A 26,763-nucleotide genomic window follows, 5' to 3' on the forward strand; every position below is an offset into this window, starting at 1 on the left:
TTTTCTATTGTTTAAATCTTACCTGGAAAACAGTCATTTTAGAATAAAACACCAAGGAATTTACACCAAACTACACAAAATAGAGTCAGGTGTACTGCAGGGAAGCATCCTGGGACCAATTCTGTATCTCATTATATACGTCAGACATACCCGAAAATCCAAATTTATTTTTATCTAAATTTGCAGACGACGCAGCACTCCTAACATCCCATGAAGACCCATTTTTAGCTTCTCAAACGCTACAAGATGGCCTAAACAGTCTTTCCACATGGATACAAAAATGGAGAATCAAAGTGAACAAAAGCAAGTCTGCACACATAACTTTCACCACTAGAACAGCTAACTGTCCTCCAGTCCACTTAAATAACGTACTTCTGCCTCACCACGATAAAGTAAAATATTTGGGCATCCACCTCGACAGAAAACTTACCTGGCGAAGCCATATTTGGAACAAACGGCAATATCTAAATTCAAAGTTTCGACAAATAGCCTGGCTCATGAATAAAAATTCAAAACTGTCAATAGAAAATAAATTATTGCTTTACAAGGTTTTCCTCAAACCAATTTGGACATATGGCATTTCTTTGTGGGAAATAGCTTCAAAATCAAACTTGGATATATTACAAAGATTTCAGTCAAAATTACTAAGAATCATCCTGAAAGCCCCTTGGTATGTATCCAACGTCACCATTCACAATGATTGCAAAATTCCATTTCTTACTGAAGAAGTTACGAGCTGCAGTAAAAAATACATCTCCAAACTTGAGTATCATCCGAACCATTTGGACCTCAACCTCCTAACATATCTACAGACTAAAAAGAGAAAATGTTTAGACCTTCCGACTCGATTTGTACAGCAGTTATGAAATTTCTTTTCTTTGATTTTTATTTGTTAGTGCTAAAGCTGTTTAGCTGTAACTCATGTTTTCCAATTTTTATTTTATCTTACTAATATTATAAATGTGAAAGTTTGTGTGTTTGTTTGTTTGTTTGAAGTTCAATCACGCATTAATTACTGGATGGATTGGGCTCAAATTTGGCATGATGATAGCTCACATGCCCGATTAACATATAGGCATATTTTTTACTCAAAAATCCTTTTGGGTTCCGCCCCAGTGGCTCTAGAGTTTCCCATTTTAACCTTATGAGTACTCATATTTAAATGGAACTAGCAGAGTACCCGTCCTTCGTACGGGGTTGGCATATAAGTATCAAATGCTTATAGCAGTTATGAGTGAGGACATGGTTTAAGAAATTTCGGTTCTTTTTGAAGTTCGTTCGCTACGCTCACTCACCTTTAGGTTGGAGCTCGTTCGCTGCGCTCACTTTCCTTCAGGTTAGCTCGTTCGCTACGCTCACTTGCCTTCAGGTTAGCTCGTTCGCTACGCTCACTCGCCTCCAGGTTGAAGTTCGTTCGCTACGCTCACTCACCTTTTGGTTGCAAATTAGCTGTTGTCATAAATGTAAAAGAAATAATAGTGCTAGTGCTGCACCCTGTTGGTAATCCTTGTAACTTTAATGCTATTGAACATCACAGAACAGAACCAACTTGTTTAATTGAAACAGCTGTTAAGTTTCAATAATTTCATTTCTCATAAGGTTAACATGGGAAACTCCAGAGCCACTGGGGCGGAGCCCGAAAGGATTTTTGGGATAAAAATATGCCTATATGTTAATCGGGAATGTGAGCTATCATCATGCCAAATTTCAGCCCGATCCGACCAGTAGTTTTTGCGTTTACTTTTCCCATACACACCCACAGACACCACCTCTTTTTTATAATAGTATAGATTAAAGAATTTAGTCAGCTGCTTTAACTAAAAAGGTTGGTTCTATGATAAGATTTACCAACAGGATGCAGTACTATTATTTTTTTTCATTTATGAAAACAGCTAATTTGAACTAAACAGCAACAAAAAACTGTGATACACAATGAGAACTGTCTGTTTACAGTTAGGCTATGTTTATGTTTTTAATTTTACAAATAATTTGTGATATTTTGTGAATCTTTAATAATTTTTTTCTCTATTGTTTGGGTGAAGTGGTAGAACATTATGGCTATGGTAGATGTGTAATACTATAGTATACCGTAAATTTAAAGAAGCAAATTTTATCATACTTTGTCCTCCCTCATTGCAAACGCTAAGCTTGAGTATAACTGTACTAGGCATTTTATAGCCTACTTATATGCCACTCCCGTACGAAGGACGGGTACTCTGCTAGTATTTATATAAATGTCATCATATTTACTTATTGTTTAATGTAAAACAGATTGTAAATAAAACTTTGTTAAAAAAAATAGTAAAAAATAACTTACTGTTACGTATATTGTTAGAAACTGGAAATTTCAGACTACAAAATGGCAGTATAAAATCATTTTTGGAAATTCTTTTTGGTGCACCAACCTCCTTAAACAAGGTACTTTTGCAATCACTAAGATTACGGCATAACCTCAATCTCTACGGGTCGTATGGAGCTATGGCAGTTTACCTCAGTTTCTCGAAATATGGTAGATTGAGTTGAAATTTAGATTTATTTGCTGAGAAAAGGATCCAGAATTTAGAGTGAGAGGTTAGCTCGAAGCTCGCAAGCCGCTCTGCGCTGTGATGTTCAAAACTATGTCATTTAGGTATTTCGTGCGGTGTTGCCGCTTTAATTTCCAAACGAGTCACTCAACTAGTGACTACCAACTCACTTCTCGACTGTTGAAATTCAAAAATACCAAATACTGTTGTTACGAACACTTTAACATGAAAATAGTGTCGTGCTTATCGCTGGGCCTAGCAAGAACGTCCCCGTGCCCATTTTTCTGTACAACTACAATGGTTGACATTTGTAAAGAAAAATAAAAAAAAAAATAAAAAGACTCCTTGACTCTAACTTATATATTTAAATATGTATATAAATGTATGTTCTACTCTCCTTGTAATTCTCACTATGACTCTACCACAATTGATTCTTTACAATTGCCCCTGGGTTGGAAGAACTGTGAATAAAATAAACAACAGATGTTAAAATAATATTTGAGTGGGCCCTGTAGAATAAAATTATTCCCAGAGATCCTTATGGCACTGTTTGAAGTTCTTCCAGACTGAAATAAATCTTAATAAATCTTAATAAATCTTAAAGTACACTGAATTTACTTTGCTCACTACCACACTAAATCTAGTGTTGCACTTCAAACGTGAATCTTTTGTAGTGGCCTTTTATTTGCTGTATTTTACCAACCTTCTATTGAATGACTATTAATGCTAAAAAGAAATACCCAGGATATTGTGAACTATGAAAATATATAACAATTCAATTAATTATGCAGAATAAAACAATTTACACTTTAATATTTCTTTCAATGTCTAATTAATGAATATCTGTAATCTACTAACAATATAACGTAATGACTGAAAACCGGTTTCGAGTGCAACAATCAATTATAAACTTTAATTAAAAAATGGTGAATGGACCCATTGAAAGGGAAGTATATGGCGCGGTTACACACTGACTCCGAATCTGCCAAATGAGGTGTGATATTTACTTTAATTTTTTTGAGATGACCAGTACCCTACAAATCCTTTGTTGGCCAACGATTTAAAAAACGAAGATCGAGTCTCGTAGTCCAACCAGGTTAAACAGTGTTTCTGTTTAAGCGCAGTAATATATGGTAGAAGATTACTTATTATTTTATAACTAAAAGGTACTTTGGCGGTTCATTTATCGCAAAACACACACTACCCCAATTAACACCTCCGTGTCTAGCCGAACCAGCTGCCTACCTTTACTTTCAATAATATTTAACTTTTCCCCAAATAAAATAATGGCTGTTGCACTCTTAATTGATTTTTTACTACAACTCAAAAATGAAATTCAATAATGATTCTGCAATAAATTCTACTACTATACAATTCTTATAAAGTAACTATGAATTACCCTACAAAAACATTTTCAACTATTTATCTTTAATACCATAGGATTATCACAGCTTACTAAATGATACAGATTGTTATGCTAAAAATGGATTTAAAAATCACCAGTTAGAGCTTGGTCCTGGAAACATGTGCTTATACAAAAGATTTAACAAAATATAACAGGACAATTCTACACCATGTGTGACTCACTGAAACCCTACAATTAATTATAACAATAAATAACATTAATTACTTACAAATTTCGGACGTCCTACAATGATACAAACACTGGGGTATAGGAGGGGAATACGAAATTAGGTGAGCTTTTTCCCCAAAAAACACGATTGAATGATTTGGTCAACGAACGTGAAATTTCCAATGGCGGTCTGTGTTTGCAGGTAAAGTTACTTTACAACACTTTCTTTTTCAAAACTGATTCTATTTACACCTCGCGCGGCAATTATATCCCTGCGGGATATAGGCTTAACGATTTGATGAAAATAAGAATTGTCCGGAAAAACACCGCGGATTGAATTTAATTTGCACGATCGATTTCGATAGCTCACCTAATAGCTCGCAGGAAGGGAAGGTAACGACTGCTCGACGAGGACCGGTCCCTGGCTGGCCAATTTCACCCCCACTCCTCGTAGTGCACTGTGGGTACGTTGCCTGTTGTTCGATCAGCTGACTATCTGTTTGCGTCTACTCATATTAATTTGTTGTAAAATACGACAAATCGGTACACATTGTAATAATTGTTTATAATTCAATAAATCAAATTAAACAACACTAAATAAGTTCACATAACCGTTATTATACCGTAACATAAGTGTAATGTAAAACGTCAATTTATACTTTTAATCATCTAGCTCATCAATAAAAAAAATAAAATTTGTCCCTCTTTCCCATTTTGCGTCCTTGTCCAACCGGCGCCCATTTTGTGCCCTAGTCTAACCTGCACCCTTGGCAGGGGCCACCTTCGCCACAGCCTAGGTACGGCCCTGTTTACAAGTAATAATACCCCCGCCGCAGCAAACCTGCAGACTGAGCGAATTTCAACTTGTCTGATTACATTATTACTAAAATATTTCCATGAATAAGACATATTTATTACCAATTTAAATAACATTAGATTAAACGAGTGTTTAGGTTTGCTGCTACAGGGAAGGTAAAAAGTGTTTTTGACCAAACGTCAATAGTATAGGATGAAATAAATAAATTTGACAAATTTGATCAACATATATCCATAAACAAGTAAACTACAACAGTTTTAATTTTTTTCATAAGAATAACATGGGAATTTAAAATTACAACAGCGCTTCAATATACTAAATTATTTCTTTTTTTAAGCTCTACAAAACGGTTTAAAAATAAATTGCAAAATTCTTTGTTTTTAGGGTAAAAAATGGGAAAAACCCATTTTACCCCATAAAAACCCCATAAACCCCCGTTACCATGGTCCGATTATGCTGGTTCGCGAACTCGTTCGAATAAATGTAGGTTTACACGTTAATACCAAATTTCATCAAAATCGGATCATTTTTGCTCAAGTTATCGCGCTAACGGACACATACTGTTAATACTGTTCTATGAAATGTATATATATATATAAATATATATATATATAAATATATATATATATATTTATATGTATATATAAATATATATATAAATATATAAATATATATAAATATATATATATATATATAAATATATATAAATATATATATATGAATTTGAACGGATGGTGTTTTTGGCCTCTAGGGACCTCAAAATGAAAAATTATATCGGTCCCGGGTCAAGGTCTTACCATGAGTACTACGGTAATAGCTTATTCCCTATATGGGAAATTCGCTAAAAGGAGAACTAGAACAGCTGAGAGATAAGGCAAAATATGTGAAAGGCTTATCTTCAATAACCAGTACGTCCACCAACCCCCCTGCCATCCCCTCCTCACCAGGAACAGCTGATTTGGCAGTCGTGGTTAGGCGGTTTGCTCGCGTACACGAGAGAAATAAAGTTTTAATTCCCTGAGGAAGCGGCACGTTATTTTGATCCTGCGAAACGTCGGAATAATCCAAGGACGATTTTTTAAGTTTGTGTATATATGTGTAATTGTATTCATAGTGTGAACAATTTGACAAGTCCTGGATAACAAATTAAGGTGAGTGAAGTCCACAAAACTGCTAGTTGCTTGATAAAAGCGCAAACTAGCCATTTACTATTTACAAACATTGACCAGTCTGTCTACAGAATTGGCAGAAATATCTGCTTCCCGTCGTCAACATCCTACAAATCATTAGGCTAAGTAGATATATCCATTACTTGTCCGGAAATGGTTAGTACCATACTACTGTAAAGGAAGGGGTCAAATATTGTAAGCAGGAAGTGTTTGGCAATGTTGTGTGAGTAGGCTGGGAGTGTTGTTAAACAGTAACATGTTGTGCTGACCTACTGAAGGCTGTTGCTTTAAGTTGGCCAGTGCATTTGATCAGGGGGTCAGTTTTGGTGGGTAGTGTTTGTGTGGTGAGCCAGAGAGGACGGGGTCCTGCTGGGGGAGCTGGAGCCCGAGGCCCTTTGGCCTTGGGTCCAGGTAAGAAAATGTTAGGGGTTTTAAAAATTGGGGTTTAAGAGTCTTTTTTCCAAATTGGGGTTTCAGTTTCTAACCAAATGATTTATACAGTTCCGGTCTACTCTACCTATTTGTTTGTTACTTATCTTTATATTGTTTTGAGTATTAATAAACTTGAGTTTTGTAAGCAAGTGCAGAGTTTCATTCCTGAAGTACGTCACCGAAAGTAACAGTGGGTACTTCAAGGAGGGAAATACCGACCGACCGTTACACTAAATATGTTTGCAGATTTTCCTTGGATAAGAGTGCTAAGTCAATGTTAATAATGGATATTTTCGCAAGCCAGGGTAATTTTTGGTTACTAAAGAGGCAACAATAATGAGGAAATCCCATTTTCACCGGAAAGTTGGCACCTTATTGTAAGGTAACCAACCATACTAACAATATTTTTAGTCATGGTTAGCTTAGAGTTATCCTTCTTACCATTTTCATGTGTGCCACTCTAGGGGTGGCCTGTGCTCTTACCTTAGCATTTTTGTTACAATTTGTTCCAGGTCTGTCACTATCATTACTGATTGGAATGAAGTATGGAAAGTATTTATCAAAAGTTTACAAAAAACCATTTATTCCAATTCATCACATGGAAGCACATGCACTAACTGTGAGAATGATGGAAGAGGTATGATCCTAAAACTGCTTTCTAACTGCTAAAATTTTGCAATTTCATGACAATGTCATGGAGGAAACAGCTTTAGGTGAAGATTAAAATATTAAAAATGATGATACACCGAGCTCTGAAACAAGAGAGAAAAATAGCTTCGGAACTTTTAAGTTTTTGAGCACTTAAAATTTACATTCACGTGAAATTAATAAAGATGGACACTAAACTTTAAGAAATCAATCAATGGAAAATGGTTATACCACTTCTAACTATGTCATAGCCAATGCTATGTCTAAATTGTGTGTTGGATGTAAAAATTTTCTTGAGGTTCCATCTCATGGTATAAATAGATCTTTTACGGGTTTAAAAACTACTTTGGCAGTTCATAAAATTCTTTGAATTCATAAACTAGAACTGGTAAATGAGTGTGGTCTAGCATATTTATTCTTATCATCTGTATGTTATATTAGTTCTCCTAAAGTCTTATTGAAATGTATATTTGTAAAGGAAGTATACAAATCGATTGTTGGCAGGTGGAGTTCCCGTTCATAGTGTTGTTGGTGTCGGGTGGTCACAGTCTTCTGGCTGTGGCTCAGTCTGCTACTCACTTTCAACTACTAGGGAAAAACCTGGATGATGCTCCTGGTGAAGTTTTTGATAAGGTATTTTCCATCTATCATCCTACTAATATTATAGCACACTTTTGTTCTACCCAATAAGTAAAAATAATGTATATTTTTTAAAGTGCTTTGCTTTTTAAGTACTTGCAAACAATAGTAGGTACTTTTTAAATTAGTATTACCATTGACTAGTCAATGGTAATACTAGTCAATGGTACTACAGAAAGCGGCCCACGTTTGGGTTTTTCTCATCAGCTATAAGACTTGTTTTTCACAAAGTAAAACGTAATAACTTGTTTGTCTATCTGTCTATCAATAATTATGAATTGTTTCCTTCAGTTAATACACCATTAAATGTGTCTAGAACAAAATTTTAGCTGTTTTATTATAAAACTAGTTACAATTTTACCATATAAAATTATGTTTTTCTACTACAATTTTTACGGTAAGAGATAGAAAGAAAACTTAAATACATAAAACGTTTAAAGGACCTTTAAAATAATATGAAATTTGTTATACCTTGCTATTTAAGAATTTTGAGTTTTCAGCTTTCTTTTATTCTTCAAATTTGAGATTTTTTTAAAATTAGAAAATAACATGGAAAATTCATTTACTACAAGTTATCTTAAAGAGAAGCTCAAGAATAAGCTTGGAAATAAATTTGGCGCTGTTCCGTTCAGTATTTAGGGTAATACAGTACTTAACTTCAAAGTCCTTTTTTATAACGTTTTGATCCACCCAATCTCTATGTAGGGTCCAAATGTTAACACAAAATTAGATACAACGTAGATAAGAATAGCATTAGAAGCCATTTACTGCTGATTTTTGTTTACTTCAATACAGCTGATCGTGGTTTATCCTATATATAATACGAGTAAAGTTTGAATACTTGATACTTCGATCTGGGAATCGGCTCTAACAAAAACGTTTATATTTACAGAATAACTAAGTTCTGTGTCAAAAATAAGTTCTAGACCAGTGGTATAGCCAGGAAAAATCTATTTTCGTTATAATTTGAGTACAAACTTTTGAAAATTTAACATGGGCCTTATGGGAAAACATTCTGCCATTTTTGTCATTTTGTTTACATTTTAAGACATAATTCGACGTTCTGTACCCACAGGCACCTCAGCTTGCGCATGCACAGAAAGCTCTTGAAGCACTTTCCGAGGTAACTAACTGTTACTTCTGATGTGTATTAGCTTTGAAATACAATTTTGTCAACTTGAGACAGAGAGAAAGAGAACGACTTGACTATGCTCCAGTTCATTAAATTGTTTTATGTATAAGAATTTGTATTACATTAGAAAACTTTCCAGGGTAATGAGTTTCTAATCCATAAAAAAAAAAACTGTTCTTATATCATCCTCAGCTTTATTTAACACTCACAGTATTAAATATATATAATATATAGGGATGGTCAAGTCTCGAAATTTCGGGAAATTTTCAGGAAATTTTAAATCTCGTTACACGAGACGAGATTTCTTTTTGGCCGAGATTTTTATCGAGACGAGAATAAAAAAAAAAATTAAAAACGCCTGCAGAAAGTCAATGCAATACCCGCAATACAGGAGCGTGTTGTAGTTGCGTTTCCTTTGCGAAGGCGTTCTTATTTAATTAATTCTTTAAATGTAAATAATACTTTAATTATTTTAATAATATTACTTTAATAACATTTGAGAACTTTTGTTAAGTGTAAGCAGTGTGAGGAATGTTTTATTACTATAAAAAGTCAAAACAAGTACCTAACTATTTTATAAAAATTAATATTGCTTTTATTTTATGATTTATTTTATTTTAGGATAAGTTGAACTCTATCCTAACTGATATCACTATGTTTCCTAATCGTAGGCATTTTTAATAAGTTAGGCGTGATTAATAAAAAAATGTTATGCTGATGTTTTTTAATAAAAGATTGTAAATATTCTTGCCTATTATCATTATTTTTGTATTTAAACAGTCATCTAACAATGTTACAAAATCAGGTAAAAATTTTGAAGGTGTATTTCCCGTTGTGTATGAGAAGGGAAATCCCGTCTCGATCTCGTCTCGAAAATTTATGAGAAATAAAAAATCTCGTCTCGTCTTGTCTCAAACTAAAAATCCAATCTCGTCCATCCCTAATAATATATAAATTATATATAAATATAATTATAATATCCTCAGTTTATTCAATACTTTTGCCAATATAAACGAGCGATACATCTTTTTTTAAAGTTTTTAATAATAATTATCATCATTAAATTACTCTTTTCGTTGGTTGTCGTGTCGTGTCGTTGTCAATAATGTTGTCTGATTCTGACTGATGTCAGACTGAATCGGTCACAGGGATTTAATAATTAATTGTAACCTTCCACTAGCTTACCTAACTAAGTTTTTTTATTACAACTTTTTTTCTTTCAACTTTATTACTGTTTATGGTAATACTTTTGCCAATATAAACGAGCGATATGTTTAATTTTTTTAAATTTTTTATGCTTTTAATAATAATTATCATTATTAAATTACTCTTATCGTTGGTTGTTGAGTCGTGTCGTTGTCAATAATGTCGTCTGATTCTGACTGATGTCAGATGTTACACTGAATCGGTCACAGAAGTTGTAACCTACCACTAGCTTACCTAACTAAGTTTGAGTGTTGCTATTAGCAGTGTGGGATGATTGCACTGGACAGTTTAGCTATCTATTGTTAAAGGATGAATAGTTAAGGTTTTTTTTTTCTATACGGAGATTGCTTGTACCATTTTTAAGCGATTACATATAAGCTTTAAGCATAGACTAAGGAACCAATTATAGACTTCTATCGGCAGTTGCGCTTGTCTTAGTTCAATACCTGTATGTGTTGCAGCGCCGGTTTCTGTCTTTAGACGAAGTCGTTTCTGTCCGTAGCCACTTGTATACGGAATAGTCTAGCGCACGCTGCCTTCGGCTGCCTCGCATAACGTCGGTAAAAAAAAGAGAATTTGCATAACAAGTAGCTTTTTGTTTATTGTTGAAATGAAACAGCAGTCGGCATTGAAAGAATGATAACAACACGGAAAGGACCTGATAAGAGCTGGAAGAAGGGGAGGAGGATGACAGATGGACAAAACGGCAGTGACAACAGTCTGGACTTGTAACTCAATGTGCACATACCGTCCGCCGCGCAGTCAATTTGTGGCCACACGTTTTTTTGTAAAAAATGTGTTTAAGTGTTTTAACTGTTCTTCGTTTTGTGTTTATTGACTTTATGACGACCTCTTCGGAGTAATTATGTGTCCATTCAACGCCTGATGATGACCCCTTTGATGGGTTGAAACCGGTCGCCTTTCATCGGTGACTTTTTGATCACACTGACGGATTATAAGGTATTTTAACCTCTAGTAATCATTCTTCATTCTTTCCGACCGTTGTTTTCTTTCTTCTTCCGAAACCACTCTTCCTTGTCTCTGATTGTTTGCTCCTATTGGCAGGATGATATTTTTGTCTTTGAGTACTGCAAGCGCCTCTGACTTATTTTCCAAATCGTCTAATGATATTTTCAACCTTCTCATGTCCTCCTTAATCTCCGTAATCCACCTGAAGTCACTCTTGCTATTCCACAACTTGTCAATTATTTTCTTGCTTATTCAATTTTCCAGTGTCCTTAAAAGATGTCCAATGAATGAAATTATTTTCTTTTAATTATACTTGTCAATGGCTCTATTTCCTTATATACAGTTTTATTTGAGGCCAGTCTCCAAACTCCATCTTTTTGATATTTTTTGTTTATACATGTTCTGATGATTCTCATCTTTCTATTTTTAGTATTTTATCTATTGCTACGTTAGTTGTTTTAAATATAGTATCACTTGCATATGTTATTTGTGAAAGTATAACTGCTTTGTAGTGTTTCAATTTTGTTGCTATTGATAGGCATTTTTTGTTGTATGTGTTTTTAGTAATATGTTGCATTCTGATCAGTTTATTAATTCTATTTTGCCATGATGGATTTTCTTTAAGATTGTATGTTATAACTTCACCTAAGTATTTGAAATTGTCTACAATTTTGATGCAATGTTCTCCAATTTTGATTTTGTTAGCCAATGGTGGTTTTGTTAACATCTATTATTCTAATTCCGTAAGGAATTTCTTGTGCACAGCAAAACTCATTTATTTATTAACCGATTTTTATGATTGATGTGTCAAATTAAAGGGAATTATCTGCAAAAGTCATGGAATAATTTTTGTCACGCTTAGTTCAATGTGCTTCGCCCCATTGGACTTTAAAGTTGCCATGTATTTTTAAATATAAGTGAAAATTTAGTTAAGTTTATCAAACATATGATTCATAAAAAAAAACATCCGTCTTCATAAAAATAACCTCTTTCCCTTATGTCATTTTAATATTTACTTTTTCTGTTTATTTATCAGTTTACTTTCAAATACAAGGATGACTGATGGAATGGGATAGTTTATTGTGCAGTTTAATTCAGAAAGTAAATAAAAGAAACGTCTTATAACACTTAAAACATATATTTACGCTTATACTGTTACTCACAAGACGGTAAATATACAAAAAAGATGGTAAGTGGTGATCGATTTCGATTGGACACTCCTATCATCATCAGACCCAATAGGCGAATCAATAATGGTTAAAGAACAACGAAACCAAGGTTATCTGGCTAAAGACGTTAGAGTGTTTACAAGAAACATAGTATGGGAAGAGTTTCTTATTTAACATTTTAAAAGTAAGATGAACATTTTAACTGGTCTGTCAGTCAGTATTCTAAGCCTACTCTGTTAGAACCTTTATTAAAACAGTGTTGAGCTTAAGATTTTTATTTATGGTTAGTTAAAAGTTAAGCTCTTAAAAGTTCTTCTTTTTTTCGTAGTGATAGGTTAAAAGGTTATTTTACATTTTTTAATGATATTAAAATATAGGTAATATTATTACCTGGAAACAACTAGTTATTTCAGTTTTCTCAAAAGAAATTTTTAGGCCTATGCTCTGGGCTATTTCCTGAAGTGATTTTATTTGTTGCTTGGTTTCTTAGATGTCATTAGCTAGAAGAGCCAGATCGTCAGCAAATCCTAAACAGTTTAACTTTATGTCATCTTTTTTTTTGTTCCAACAGTAATATTTTTTGGGTTTGTTTTAAGCCATTCCTTCATATTGTATTCAAGTGCACAGTTAAATACCCCCGCCACAGCAAACCTGCAGACTAAGCGAATTTCCATTTGCCTGATTGGATTTACACTAAATTGTCTCCTTAAAAATATCACATTTATTCCCTATTTAAATAGAACTAGTGTACATGTTGCTCGAATTCGAGCAATTGCAAAGTATTACAGGAATTATTTCAAAACGAATAACAGTCATATTTACAATGTGTTTAAAAGACTCAACTCAATAAGATTACCGGTGTGTACTGTAACTCAGACCATGTTTATCTTCGTTATTGATAAACCTAAAGCATTCCGGCCGGTTTTCTCCTTCTTAAAATGCCTCGCTGTACAGGCAACGGTCATGATAGAGAACTAATTGAGAACGAAAAGTCGTTTTGGGGTAGTGTTAAAGGGCGCATTTGTAACCTAATAGTTGAGTTTGTCCAGAGTCAGGTGCTGACTGTGATAGGCCTATTACGCACCACACTGTTCTGTTTCTGTAGCTGCGGTCGTTATCACGATTACGCCTCCTGTTTATGTTTCGTTGTCGTCGCGTCGGAGGCATAAAAAGAACAACAAATAAACAAATTATAGCTACACAAAACAACGATGAATGCACAAATTTGAATTACAATCATGCTAACACGATCCGTCATAGCGACACAAAACAACGATAAATACACAAATTTAAGATACAACGCACGCACTCTCTTAGTTTTCCATATGGATCACCTGGTTCCCCAACAGCCTTTTCACTCATTTGCACTCCAATCACTGAGCAGAAAGAACTTTCCGTCAATATGGGGGAAAATTTAAATCCCCAGCAGCGCCAAGTTGTCTCTCAGTTGCTTTCAGAATTCCCTGAGACCATCACTAGCAAGTTAGGGCGAACGAACCTCTTAAAGTATCTTGTCCGTATCAAGGAAACCAAAGTTGTGCGAAACAAACCGTATCAGTACGCCCCTCTCAAGCTTCATCTTATGCGGCAACACATCGACAAGCTGCTACAGAAGGGAGTTATTAGACCCTCCACGTCGCAATATGCCTCCGCCGCCTTTCTAGTTCCCAAAAAGGGTGGGAAAACTCGCATGGTTGTCGACTACAGAAATTTGAATTCCATTTTGGAACTTGACGCCACACCAATGCCCACCATTGAAAGCGCCTTTCAGCATTTAGGTCAAGCTCGTTGGTTTACACTCCTTGATATGAATTCGGCATACAACCAAATTCCCCTGGCCGAGGAGTCTAAGCAGTTCACGTCATTGTTGTTCCTTGGGCTCAATATGAGTTCAATTTCCTCCCTTTTGGTCTTGCGTCTGGTAGTATGGTTCTCACCTCTTTGATAGACAAAATTTTCGGGGACATAAAGTTCAAATATATATACAATTTTTTCGACGACTTGTGTGTATATAGCGATTCAACCTTTGAAGACCATGTGGAAAAGGTCAGGTCAGTAATCCAACGCCTCCGCGACTCAGGACTCACTGTCAATCCAGAAAAGATCACAGTAGCCTTCAATAAAATTCAGTTCCTTGGCCATGTTTTTTCCAATCATACTATTTCCATCCACCCTGACCGGACACGACCAATAGATGAATTTCCCATCCCCAAGAACATCAAACAGTTATCCCGCTTCCTAGGAACGACAGCCTTCTACGCCCGTTTTATAAAAGATTATGCATCAATAACGGCACCTCTGAATCAGCTAAAGAAAAAGGGTGTCCCTTTCGTTTTTGGTCCCGACCAAATCACAGTCTTAAAGAAGGCATTGGTTTCCTCCACCATCCTCCGCATGCCCGATTTCAACCGACAATTCGTTGTCCACACGGATGCTTCCGGCTCATCAATCGGAGCAGTCCTTCTTCAGCCCCATGGTGATCAGTTGTTCCCTGTTTCCTATGCTTCCCGAGCTCTAAATAAGCACGAGCTCAACTACTCTACACTTCAACTCGAATGCCTTGCAGTAGTCTTTGCCTTGCAGAAATACCATCAGTATTTAGAACACTGGGAGTTCGAGCTTCATTCGGACTGCTCAGCCCTCACTTGGCTTCTTAATCACCCCCGTCAGATCGGCAAGATTGCACGTTGGATTTCCTTCATTAACTCCTTTCAGTTCAAAATTTACCACATTCGTGGAAGGGACAATGTTATTGCTGATTGCCTGTCCCGACTCTTTGAAAACACAGAACCAACAGAATTTACACCCCCCACAGCACACCCATCAATTTTATCTCTTTTCTCTTTGCCTGAGGCATTCAAGGACATCTCAAATCATCAACTCGATGATCCCGACCTTAGGAAAATAATTAGATCCGCAAACAAACCTCCAAATTATTCAATTGACAATAACACCCTTCTTTACCATCTTCCGAACCAAACAAAACCCAGAGTGGTTGTTCCTCCCAAGCTTTCGATCTTTTATTTGCCTACTACCACGAATCACCCACTTCAGCTCACCTGGGCATCAGCAAAACCCTCGCCCGCATCAAACCCTTTTTCTGGGCACCCAATCTGAAAGCCTACATCACCGACAAGGTTCGAGCCTGCGTCAAGTGTCAAAGGTGTAAGCAGGCACCAAACACAAAAGTAGGGAAGCTTGCATCAGAAGTAATTACTCAACCTTGGGAGAAAATTTTCATCGATCACATTGGCCCTCTGCCACTTTCTCTCAATAGGAACCAATATATTCTCACGGTAGTAGACTCATTTTCCAAGTTTGCCCTCATGATTCCCGTTTCGAAATACCAAATCAGAAACCACAGCTTCAGTTCTTACCAAACAAGTTTTTTCAATCTTTGGCCCACCAAAGTTCTTAGTTTCCGATAACGTGTCCACATTCAAGTCAGTAACGATCAAGAACCTTTGCATGGGATTAGGCATCCAACATATCTACACCAGTCTGTACTACCCCAACCCTTTCCATGCCGAAAGGGTCAACAAACAAATAAAGATAGCCATCCGAATTTTCCATCATGAACACCAGAAGCGCTGGGATCAGGAATTACACTGGTTCCAGATAGCCTTCAACTCCGCCCGTCACGACTCCACCAAAACTTCCCCAGCCCGTTAATTCCTTGGTAGAAATATATCCCATCCTTTAGAGCTCCACTGGAATCTAGACAGGCCAATCGATGACCAGGCTTCCCCACAATCTTCAAATGAAGAGTGGGGAAGAGCCGTCGAGAACCTCATCAGAGCTAGACAGCTTAGGCAGCAGAAATACAATCTGGACAGATTGCCCAACCCGTACAAGACCGGGGACTGGGTAATGTTCAGAGAACATCACCTCAGTAGAGCTGCCGATGCCATCAACCAAAAATTGCTCCCTGTCTGGTCCAAACCTTGCGTCATTGAAGCATTTTCTTCCCCAGTCACGGCACGTTTGGTAAATCCATCAACAGGAAAGTTCATTAGAAATGCACACGTGTCACATCTAAAACGATTTTTTCAGCCACAATTTTAAAAACAACAAGATCAACATCCCTTACCCAGATCAGAACACTCTGCTAAAGTGATATTAGGTTAAGTCTTCTCAATCTATCGCTGTCCCCGCCAACGCCCGGGGGAATGTAAGTCTCAGGGTATCCTTCCCTAGGATGGGCTGCCCTACACGTCTTCCTCCGTGCGTTGTCGGCCAAATCTTTTACCCCCCCCCCCTTTTCGTCTCTCGCACCCTCACTGAGTTCAGTAAAGATTTTTTTTTTGATTGAATCACGTTTTTTGTGATTACTTTCCACAGGTGGTTTAATTTTATTTTTTATTTTGCTTATTTTTACCCCCGTAGGAAAGGGCTCAGTGATGGCACCTTCTGTGGCGACCTAGCTAGTCGAGTGTTTAGAGACAAACTCTCTTTCTATTCTTTCCTTTATCTCCCTTATTTTCTTTTCACACTTCTTAGCTTAATTAGTCACTAAGGTAGAGGTAGTTAGATTTAGGGAGAAATAGTTACCAGGTAGTTTAAGAAACTCAGTACCTTTATTTAAAAAAAAAAAAAAAAACCAAACGAACCAGAAACTTCGCCTTTCAAGGAATATACTTGACAAGGAAACATTCTCCAGAATCCCTAGAATACTTTTCCCCACCTTTTTCTAGCGCTTACCGACGTGCAATGTTCTGCACGCGCAATTTTCTGCACGCCTAATTTTCTGCATGCAAAACGTTCCTTAAAAAAAAAGGGTTTTCAATAAGAACAGTCATTTTACTATCCTTCCAAACCCCCATCAACACACAGACCCTAAAACGGTATCCGCGAGTTCCACCAGTCTGGTTTTGAGTAGCTCGGCCCCAACGAACCCATGGTTCGCCTTTTGAGTCCGAACCAACCTGTCAGTGATCGGACCTCCGCCTTGCGACAAACCCTTCTTCATTTCCACAATGACAGTCACCTTGAACAAAATTTTATTTAACGATCATCTGCGATCGGATTAAATAATCACTTCCCCCAGCATGATTTAATAGAAACCAGACAACTGCACAATAAAAAAAAAATAAAAAAAAAAATTGAAATCAAAGGAACAACCAAAAATCACCTTAATAGGCCCTACCTCTACAATTTCCCGCATATCAACCAAGAAGAAAGATCTGTAATTATCTAAATATCGTGCACATATGGGCAATAGACATTCTGCACCTTCCGTCATCAGCCAGCGATGCTCCGGCCTTGTCCGCATGAGTCATCAGCACACAACATCTCTACCTACACTCAACCTGCTGCCTCAACGCTTAGCCCATACCATCAGCACCTCTCAAAACCTAAACCTGCATCTCCAGAAGACACACCAGCAGATTTCAATCTCCCACAGTGCACTTCTACAATTCCTTAGGAAGAAAACTTAATGTAAAAAAAAAAAAATCTTTTGTGCGTGCAGTTGTCCGTCTCTTTTTATTTCACAACAGAAAGCAATTCAATTCCAATTTTTGCCAGGTTAGGGAAACAAATTGTCGTCCCCACAATGTCTTCCTCTTTTCGCAGGGGGGGTGGATCCCGCTCTCTGCCGTGGTTGGTTCAGGAAAATCCGGTGGTCCGAGGTGCCTATTACAGCCAGGCTGGTCAGAACCTTCCACTTCTGGAAGCTAATCAAACGACAAACTCCCCCACAAAAAAAAAAAAAAAAACACCAAACCAAACCCTTTTACCAACCTTAAAAAAAACTGTTCTGTTGTTTTCTTTTCTTTTGTCGTAAGGGGGGGTGGTTGTGACCAGCGAATACATAACAAAATAGAAGCGCTACTCGGAGCGCAGGAGCGTGGCAGTCTGACTAGCCGACGAAACGGACAAAGATGGCGGCGCTAGCCTAGTCCCGGCCTCTGCAACGCGCTGGTCGTCTGCTATGCTTCGAGTCAGTGTTGTTTACATAGGCTTTGTTTAAATGTAAAAATACTTTTGTATAAAAATTACTTAGGTTTTTCTGGAAGTGCATTGTCGTAGTAGTATATTGTTGGAAATATCTTAAAGTAAATCGATTGTTTTTACTATATTATTGCCGACATAAAATTTATCTAATGAAAACCTTTACCCTTAAGTTCCTATAGTGAATTATTCCTAACTGATTAGGCTAGACAAGCACAAATTCGTGTAGGTTGATGTTAGCCTCCGGATTACCAATAAACACAAACAAATTTACTCTATTTTAATGATAAATTAAAATAACAATAACCAGCATGTACTCTGGACGGATAAAAAAAGAGTAAACTATAATAAAAATTAAAACTGGTCTTAAATTAAGTAGTGTTACACGTTACGAAGTAAATTATTTATAAAAAAATAATTTAATAATTTATGAAGAAAATAATAATAATAATTCTTTTGAGTCTAGAATCAAATAAGAGATTTATAAATCTTAAGTTATTGTCATTCTTTCTGTACTGTAGCTTGAAATACATTATAGGTAAGTAACCTGCCTGCTCTACTGGTCTCACTTAAAAGCGGCCTCAGGCTGTGTATTGATCACTTGATTTTTAAAATGTCGATTACACAGTAAAATTTTGTGATTTTTTCTCATTTGTATTAGAACAATAACACAATCTGCCTCGATGTTAATTGAAGAACAAACCATGAATTTATTACTGGCAAAGGTGAACGTACTACCTGTTGTAAATTGTAATCGTAGGCATATGGTACAAACTATTCGACCTATTGTTTGGTCCAAAACATAAAAAGTCAATACTTGGACATGTAAATGAATTAGAAGTGAACATTGTACAGGGATGTCCCGTTAATCCTTACGTTACTCCGAATGGATTTCATTTGCAATTTCTTAGATTTCCCTTTTACGACAGCCCATTCCAGTTTTTGGGGTGTCGGATCACTCAGGTTAGTTCACCCGAGTTATTGACCTTCAATTTCAACTTAAATATTGTTTTGATTTTACGTGGCAATCACAAAAGATAAATTCTTTAACACACACAAAAGTAGGGTACTACTAATGATTAAACTATTTTTCGGAAATTACTAAGTGGTTGTAATTTATTTCACTTAGTTCGTCAGTTTAGGCTTATTGAAATATTTTTATATTTTTATAGCTGGTTACATTGTTAGGTCTATATCTACTAAGCTATTGTGTATAAACTTTAAGAGGAAATAAGAACCCTGATGTACTAAGTTTAATAGCTAGTAAGGATAGAGGAGGACTTATACAACCCTCCGAAAGCGTAGTAAAAATATGTGGGTTTTGCGAAAATTCGTTTCGCAGTAAGTTTAAGTTGCTTGATGAGAACATTAGTGTAAAGGAAAACAATGTAATTGAGGTCCTAACGAACAAAGTACTTGAACAATGTGTAGGAGTAAATTTGTTCCCAAATAGTACACATTTCTCAGGATATGAAATAGACAACAATGATTTTTGTTTAGTAATTAAAATGATTACTCAAAAATATTTCAATGTTAGAGTTCGCTACTACTGTTAAATAAGTAACGAAAGTCTTCACAAAAATAAAGTCAGGCAACATCTCAATAAAACTGTAATTTTTCTGGGACAATAAATTGAGTGTAATTTTACAAATATTTGGGAAGTTTTATTTAACTTACATAATTATCTTTAGTATTTTAAACGGTTGAGAATTCTTCATAGACAATATGTTTGAAAATGTCTTTAATATAAACAATATTACAGTACAACAGTATAAATAAAACATTAAACACTGCACGCTAAATTTATAGACGACGGCCCGGCGGGCGGGGCAGCGGGCGTGGCGCGGAGCAGCGGCAATGGACCCCTTTTGTACCTGATATTTTTAGAAAACCAAGCACAATAAAAATTTTTGGTAAATCGGATAGTTAAATTTGGTTATTTATCCACAACTTTCCCGCTGACGAAATTACTCTGACCAAAAAATAAAAAATTTCCTCGCAATACAACTTTTTCATGTCTGAATGTGAAAAATTAAACTACATAAGTAATACAAATATTTATAAATCAATTACTATCATAACTAATAATTTTATAGTAACACCATCGTTATCCTCAGTATCAGATCTACAAGTGTGCAAAATTTCAGAATTTTTTGTCAACTATTAATTTTGTTTATGATCGTGTATTTGTCGTGGGGTTTTTAATGCGAACTGTGCTCGCGGGTCTTGGATTCAGGCTGTATGACGGACCAAGATGGCGGATTTGGCCACACTTTCAGTGCATTTGGTTAAACGCCGTGTCCTCTCTATTATTATTATTATTATGTGCTCGCTGGTTGTGGCGCATAGCGACACGCTATATTTTACATAGTGTGTGCATTTCGCGAAGCCGGGCTGCATGACTATCTCGTTGCCTGCCGCGACTGCATCAACGCTCTATCCCCACCTTCCTACTCTTGTCTCCCGTCTTGGCTGATCTCTCTCTTCAACTTCGGCATCTAAAAACGATACAAGAACCATTTTCCAGGACCGTGACTCGAAACTGATAAGTTACAATAGTATAGTTATGTAGATAGATATAAGTACCAATTATGGTTGGCTAAGTCAGGTAACAAGCGGGGAGCCCTTCTGGCTCACCCGACCATTGAAATGTAGGAAATCACAACTCATTCAACCTACCTTTTCAAACATGAAAAACTAAACCACATGTTCCCAGAATGTAGCTTAGCAATTATCAATCAAATTCATACATATTAGCCATTCAGTATTCAATTTACATATTATTTCCCTCGCTCATCAATATTAGTAAGAAATTATCCAAGTCCAGTTCATAGTTGGAAGGATAGGTCAATATTTAAATAGTTAGTTCAATTAGTGTAAATCAAAGCTGGCTAGGCAAGTGTTCTGATCTGGGTAAAAGGTCTCCGTCCCTCTGGTCCCCAGCAATCTTCCTAATTTTATTGGTAGCACATTCAGCACGCTTATATTAAGTTTGGTCCAGACACACCTACTCCTAACCTATTGCATTACCCTGTTTATTCCCTCCTGATTACCCGAATTCCCACCGATATCCCATACCTTAACCCCGGTTTTACCCCTCCCCAAACGGCCCCCAGCTACAAACTTCAACCAGGACGTGATTGAGCCATGCGAACGAGCTCACTTATGAAGTAAAACGGGGCAAAGCCCGCGGGTACAGCTAGTAAACATTAAGTATACACTAGTATACAGCTAGTAACTATATAGTAAGCTTCCTTTATCACTGAAAGAGGTGGAATCATTTAAGAAGTTCCGGTTACACTTACTGTCTTATCTGTTAGACAATTGTTTTTACAGCATTGAGGAATTTTTATCATTCTGATTGTAGTAGACATAATTTATTGGCAGTGATATAACTTATTTTATACTTGTTGCTTTTATTCAATACTAGTACACAATGTATATTTTGACAATTTACCTGCCAGCGTGCAGAAGCACTCTTGTTATTTATTTATTTATTAAAATACATCACATGACGCCTAAGGAGTGCTTCTGCACGCAGGCAGGTAAATTGTCAAAATATACATTGTGTACTAGTATAGAATAAAAGCAACATAATAATAAATATAGTAATAAACATAATAAGAATAAAGTATTAACAGTATTGAAAAACAAGTATAAAATAAGTTAGGCTATTAGCAAAGTTTACAAATAATAAATAAAAGGTTAAAATACCTGCTTGTCGCCTTGTGGTCCAAGTATTGTCCTAGTGGATTATGTACATTTCGGCGCGAGCGCCATTGTCGGATCCGTATAAGAACTGTTTACACTAAACTTCCCTAAAGAGGTCCGTAAGATGTTCACAACACAAAACACATATAAAAACCGGTCGAACGTTAATTAGCATTTTTTAACTTTTGCTACGCGTGCACGGGCAGGATATGGAGGCGCGCCAGACGTGTGTCGAGACTCAATCAAAATTTACTGATCTCAACCTACAGACAATGATCAACCTACAGGCAACAAATTTACACTCACATCAGCTGATAGAGTGAAAGAACGATTGTATGCAAGCACGTATGTGAGCGGTTCCCGATTCTGCGCCACAGGGACAGAGCATTGACGGCCCTAGGGCTACCAGCCGCCTGTTGGTGTCGGAGTGAGTGCAGCAGAGTGTATGTGTGTGTGTGTGGGTGTGTGCGCGCGTGTGGGTTTGGGTCAGTTTGGGTGTGCTTGGGAAGTACAGTAGCAGGTTATCTTTTTTGTGGGTAGGGTGGGGGGGGGGGGTGGGGGGCACCATTCGCTCAGTCCTCCAGCCCAACTTTAAACTTTCAACTTTTAACTTGTTCTAATTTCCTTTTTTTCATAATTTAAAAAAAATCTCTAATAATATAACGACTCTCTCCCACTCACAGGATTAAATTATCCTTTGTGGGGGATAATTTCGCTTGATTTAAAAAGCTTTTATAGAAAATTAAATATAACCTAGGAAAATAAATAATATTGTAAATACTTTTGTACAGTGATCATAATATTATGTTATGTCTGTTTTTTGCGAAATAAATGATATTTTGATTTGATTTGATTTGACTCGACTGAAGACGGTAGTTGGTCGTGATCTGACCTTTGTCCTGGTATGAAGTTTACAAATAAGTTGTATCAATGTCAATAAGTTATGTTTACTACAATCAGACTGATAAAAAATCCTCAATTCTGTAAAAACAATAAGACATAAGACATAAGACATTTATTCATCATTTTTACATATGTAATGCATAGACAGGTCAAATTGTTGGTAAATACATCTCGTATTCAGTCTTGAGTAAATAAATGTATAAATATATAAATAACAAGTAATTCAGTCAATACAGTCAATATAATACAAGAGTTAAAATTGAAATTTAGCGACGAGCAAATAAATACAAAAGTTACAAACCATGGCAAGAGATTAAAAATTTGACAGTAATAAATTTAAAAAATCGTGCAACTTATATCTAAATCACAGTTACATCCTATTTCAAATATTTTTTTATTAACTTATCAGACATGCTAAAAAAATCTTCGATACGGTAGAGAGGGTTGTTTACTAGAAATAAAAACAGCATTTTTTTAAAATTCTTAAAGTCTAAATCTGTCACAGCCAGAGGTAATTTATTTAATAGCCTGATACCCATCACAACATGTCCTGATCTTGTTTTTTCCAACTGTACCTGAGGCAGATCAATCTTTTTGCAGTTTCTGGTACTAATACTGTGCACTTCATTTCTCATTTTGTATTTAAAGCTATTCTTAAAAGTAAACAATAATAATTGATAAATGTATAAGTTAATGATGGTCAATATTTTTAATTCAATAAAAAGGGGTTTACAGTGTGCTTCACTATCCTCTTTACACATTATTCTGATGATTTTTTTCTGAGATAGAAGTACCTCGTGGATTTTAGGAGAGCGGAGAAATACGTTTATGTCTGGATGCTCGTAAAATAAATCAAATCCTAGTGCCTGATTATGAATGTAATAGAAGCGTGAATGAACTTCTAGCAAAAGCCTGTAATGCTAAATGGTTAACTGGTATCGACTTAACCGCTTCTTACTGGCAGATACCTTTAGATATTGAATCTCGACCTTATACCGGATTTCAATTCCGCGGTAACACTTATCACTATAAAGTAGTCCCCTTTGGTGTATCAACTTCACAAGCCGCTCTTGTACATGCATTATACAGAGTTTTTGCTAATGAAATCGAAGACTTTACTCTTATTTATGTGGATGATATCTGCATCATCAGTTCTGAATTTTCCGATCATTTAATTCATATTGAAACTATTCTCAAGAAATTAACTGAGGCTAATATGACAGTGAAATTCTCCAAGTCTACTTTCTGTCAAAGTTCCATACCTTTCCTAGGCTACACTCTAACCAAATCTGGCCTACAAATGGATCAAAGCAAAGTCCAACCGATACTTGATTTTCCTACTCCAACTAGTCGGAAACAGCTAAAATCATTTTTAGGCTGTATCAACTATTATAATAAATTTATTGATCACTACTCTGAAACTATTAAACCATTATTTCGGCTTACTTCAAAGAAAAATAAATTTATTTGGACTCCTGAAGATGATACCACTTTTAACAAAATTAAATCGCTTTTCCTTCAAACTAACATACTTCATCACCCTGATATCACTAAACCTTTCATCCTACAAACCGATGCGAGTGACTACGCAATTGGAGGCCATCTCTATCAATTAAAGGATGATGGAAGCAAAGCAGCTATTGTATTTTTATCACGTGTATTACAACCAGCTGAACAGCGCTTTACTACCACAGAGAAAGAACTTTTAGCAATTGTTTACTGCCTACAAAAATCCCGCTATTTAATATTAGGCTCCAAATTGAAGATCTTAACTGATAATCATGCCCTCACATTCTTGAAAACTTGCAGACTGTTAAATAACCGACTCACCAGATGGATTTTGGCTATTCAAGAATACAACTTCGAGATCGAACACTGCAAAGGAACGGACAACCAGACAGCTGACACCTTGAGCCGGATCATCCATCCATCAACCTCCGATTCTCAATCTCGTTCCTCACCTGAGCTCATCGTCTCTTACATTAAGAGAATCATCAACCCTCAGCTGCGTAATGACTTTTTGAATTTGCCCAGACTTCAAGCAGAAGATCCCATCCTCAGGATACCATATGCTACTCTTAGACTTGGACCTGATTCACCCTTGTATGAACAGATATCACGGACCTATAAATTGGACCAAGAAGTACTTTACCGCAAGCATCGAGACAACTGGCTGATAGCTACACCAGAGAACATCATCAACAAGCTCATTTGGGAATGTCACCACCACTACCTTCATTGCGGGGCGAAAAAGTGTCTTACCATCCTGCAAGAGTGCTTTATATTCAAAAATATGGGGAGACGAATCAGAACCACATTAGCGACCTGCGACTCATGCCAACGTTGCAAAGTAAACCCACATCCACACCATGGATTAGCCAAAGGAATTCACTGCACTGCAAAAAATGATTATCTTGCCATAGACTTAATTGGACCGCTACCCACCAGTGTAGGCAACACTAAATTCATCCTTATAACCATTGATATATTCACTAAATTTATAAAACTTTATCCAATCAGAAGCGCTAACACCAAGACCATCATAAATAAACTCTTCGGTACACATTTCATACAATTCGGAAAACCCAGAAAGATACAAAGCGATAACGGCTCTCAATTCAAAAGCCGAGCTTGGATAAAAACTTGAGGAGAATAACATCATTCCTATCTTTAGCCCTGTATATCACCCTTGTTACAATATGGCTGAACAACCTATTAAAGAGGTTAAAAGATGCTTAAGAACCTATTGCTCCCATCAACACAGAAATTGGGCACGCTTTATTCCTGACATTAACAAGTTTTTAAATGAAGTGCACCATGAGACGACCGGATTCACTCCGAACGAGCTACACTTAGGCCGAAGAGATCCACGCTTCTGGGAGAGGTACATCACTAACCCTTTCATTACAGATATACCAATGGAAAGAAAAGTCTTTCTAGCTTCTCAGCGAATTAGAGAGAAGAGAAGGAAGAGAGCAGCAAAATTCAATAGACATCATAAAGCCACCACCTTTCAACCAAACGACTTAGTTTTGATAAAAGCACATCCTCTATCACATGCTATATTAGGAGAGACTGCAAAATTATTCGATGTGTATGAAGGACCGTTCAGGATTCACCGAGCACTAGGAGATTCAACGTACATAGTTTGTCTTCCAAATGAAGAACAAGAACTTGGACCATACCATGTTTCTGCACTCAAGCATTACCTACCTCCGATCAATGAAGAGATCTAATCACCAAAAACCTGTCAAGTTTATTCATGACCTAATTGTAAACTAGTGTACGTGTTGCTCGAATTCGAGCAATTACAAAGTATTACAGGAGTTATTTCAGATTGAATAACAGTCATATTTACAATGAATTTAAAAGAGGCAACTCAAATATTGCCGTTGTGTAACTCAGACCCTGTTTATCTTCGTTATTGATAAACCTAAAGCATTCCGGACGGTTCTCTCCTTCTCAAAATGCCTCGCTGTACAGGCAACACAGGTCATTAATAGAGGGCCAATTGAGAACGAAAAGTCGTTTTGGGGTAGTGTAAGGGCGCATTCGTAACCAAATAGTTGAAGTTTTCCAGGTTCATGTTGAGACTGTTAAGCTGATGAGTTAAGCCTATTACGCGCCACTGTTCTGTAGTTGCGGTCGTTATCACGATTGCGCCTCCTGTCTATGTTTCGTTGTCGTTGCGTCGGAGACATTTAAAAGAAATAAACAACAAATAATAAACAAATTATAGCTACACAAAACGACGATAAATGCACAAATTTAAGTTACAATGATGCTAACACAATCCATCATAGCGACACAAAACAACGATAAATACACAAATTTAAGATACAACCATACTAACACGATCCGTCTTGGGGGTTATGTTTACACAAACTCAAATAGTAAATAAATGTACTCAATGTGTTT

At 36.4% G+C, this 26,763-nt stretch overlaps 1 protein-coding gene across 5 annotated transcripts in view; it reads left to right on the forward strand.

Annotated features, from left to right (window-relative positions):
* The window catches only part of LOC128983017 (tRNA N6-adenosine threonylcarbamoyltransferase, mitochondrial-like), a 140,967-nt gene that overhangs the window by 90,848 nt on the left and 23,356 nt on the right, over positions 1–26,763 (forward strand). For all 5 annotated transcript variants that reach the window (XM_054402157.1, XM_054402165.1, XM_054402142.1 and 2 more), the window contains 2 exons: positions 7,029–7,153; positions 7,669–7,797. In XM_054402157.1, coding sequence (XP_054258132.1) covers positions 7,029–7,153; positions 7,669–7,797 — 254 coding nt within the window. The remainder of the gene's footprint in view (positions 1–7,028; positions 7,154–7,668; positions 7,798–26,763) is intronic.

Source organism: Macrosteles quadrilineatus, unplaced genomic scaffold (assembly GCF_028750875.1).
Source record: "Macrosteles quadrilineatus isolate MER2022 unplaced genomic scaffold, UCM_ALF_1.0 Scaffold_1__1_contigs__length_201487025, whole genome shotgun sequence".
Lineage (NCBI taxonomy): Eukaryota > Metazoa > Arthropoda > Insecta > Hemiptera > Cicadellidae > Macrosteles > Macrosteles quadrilineatus.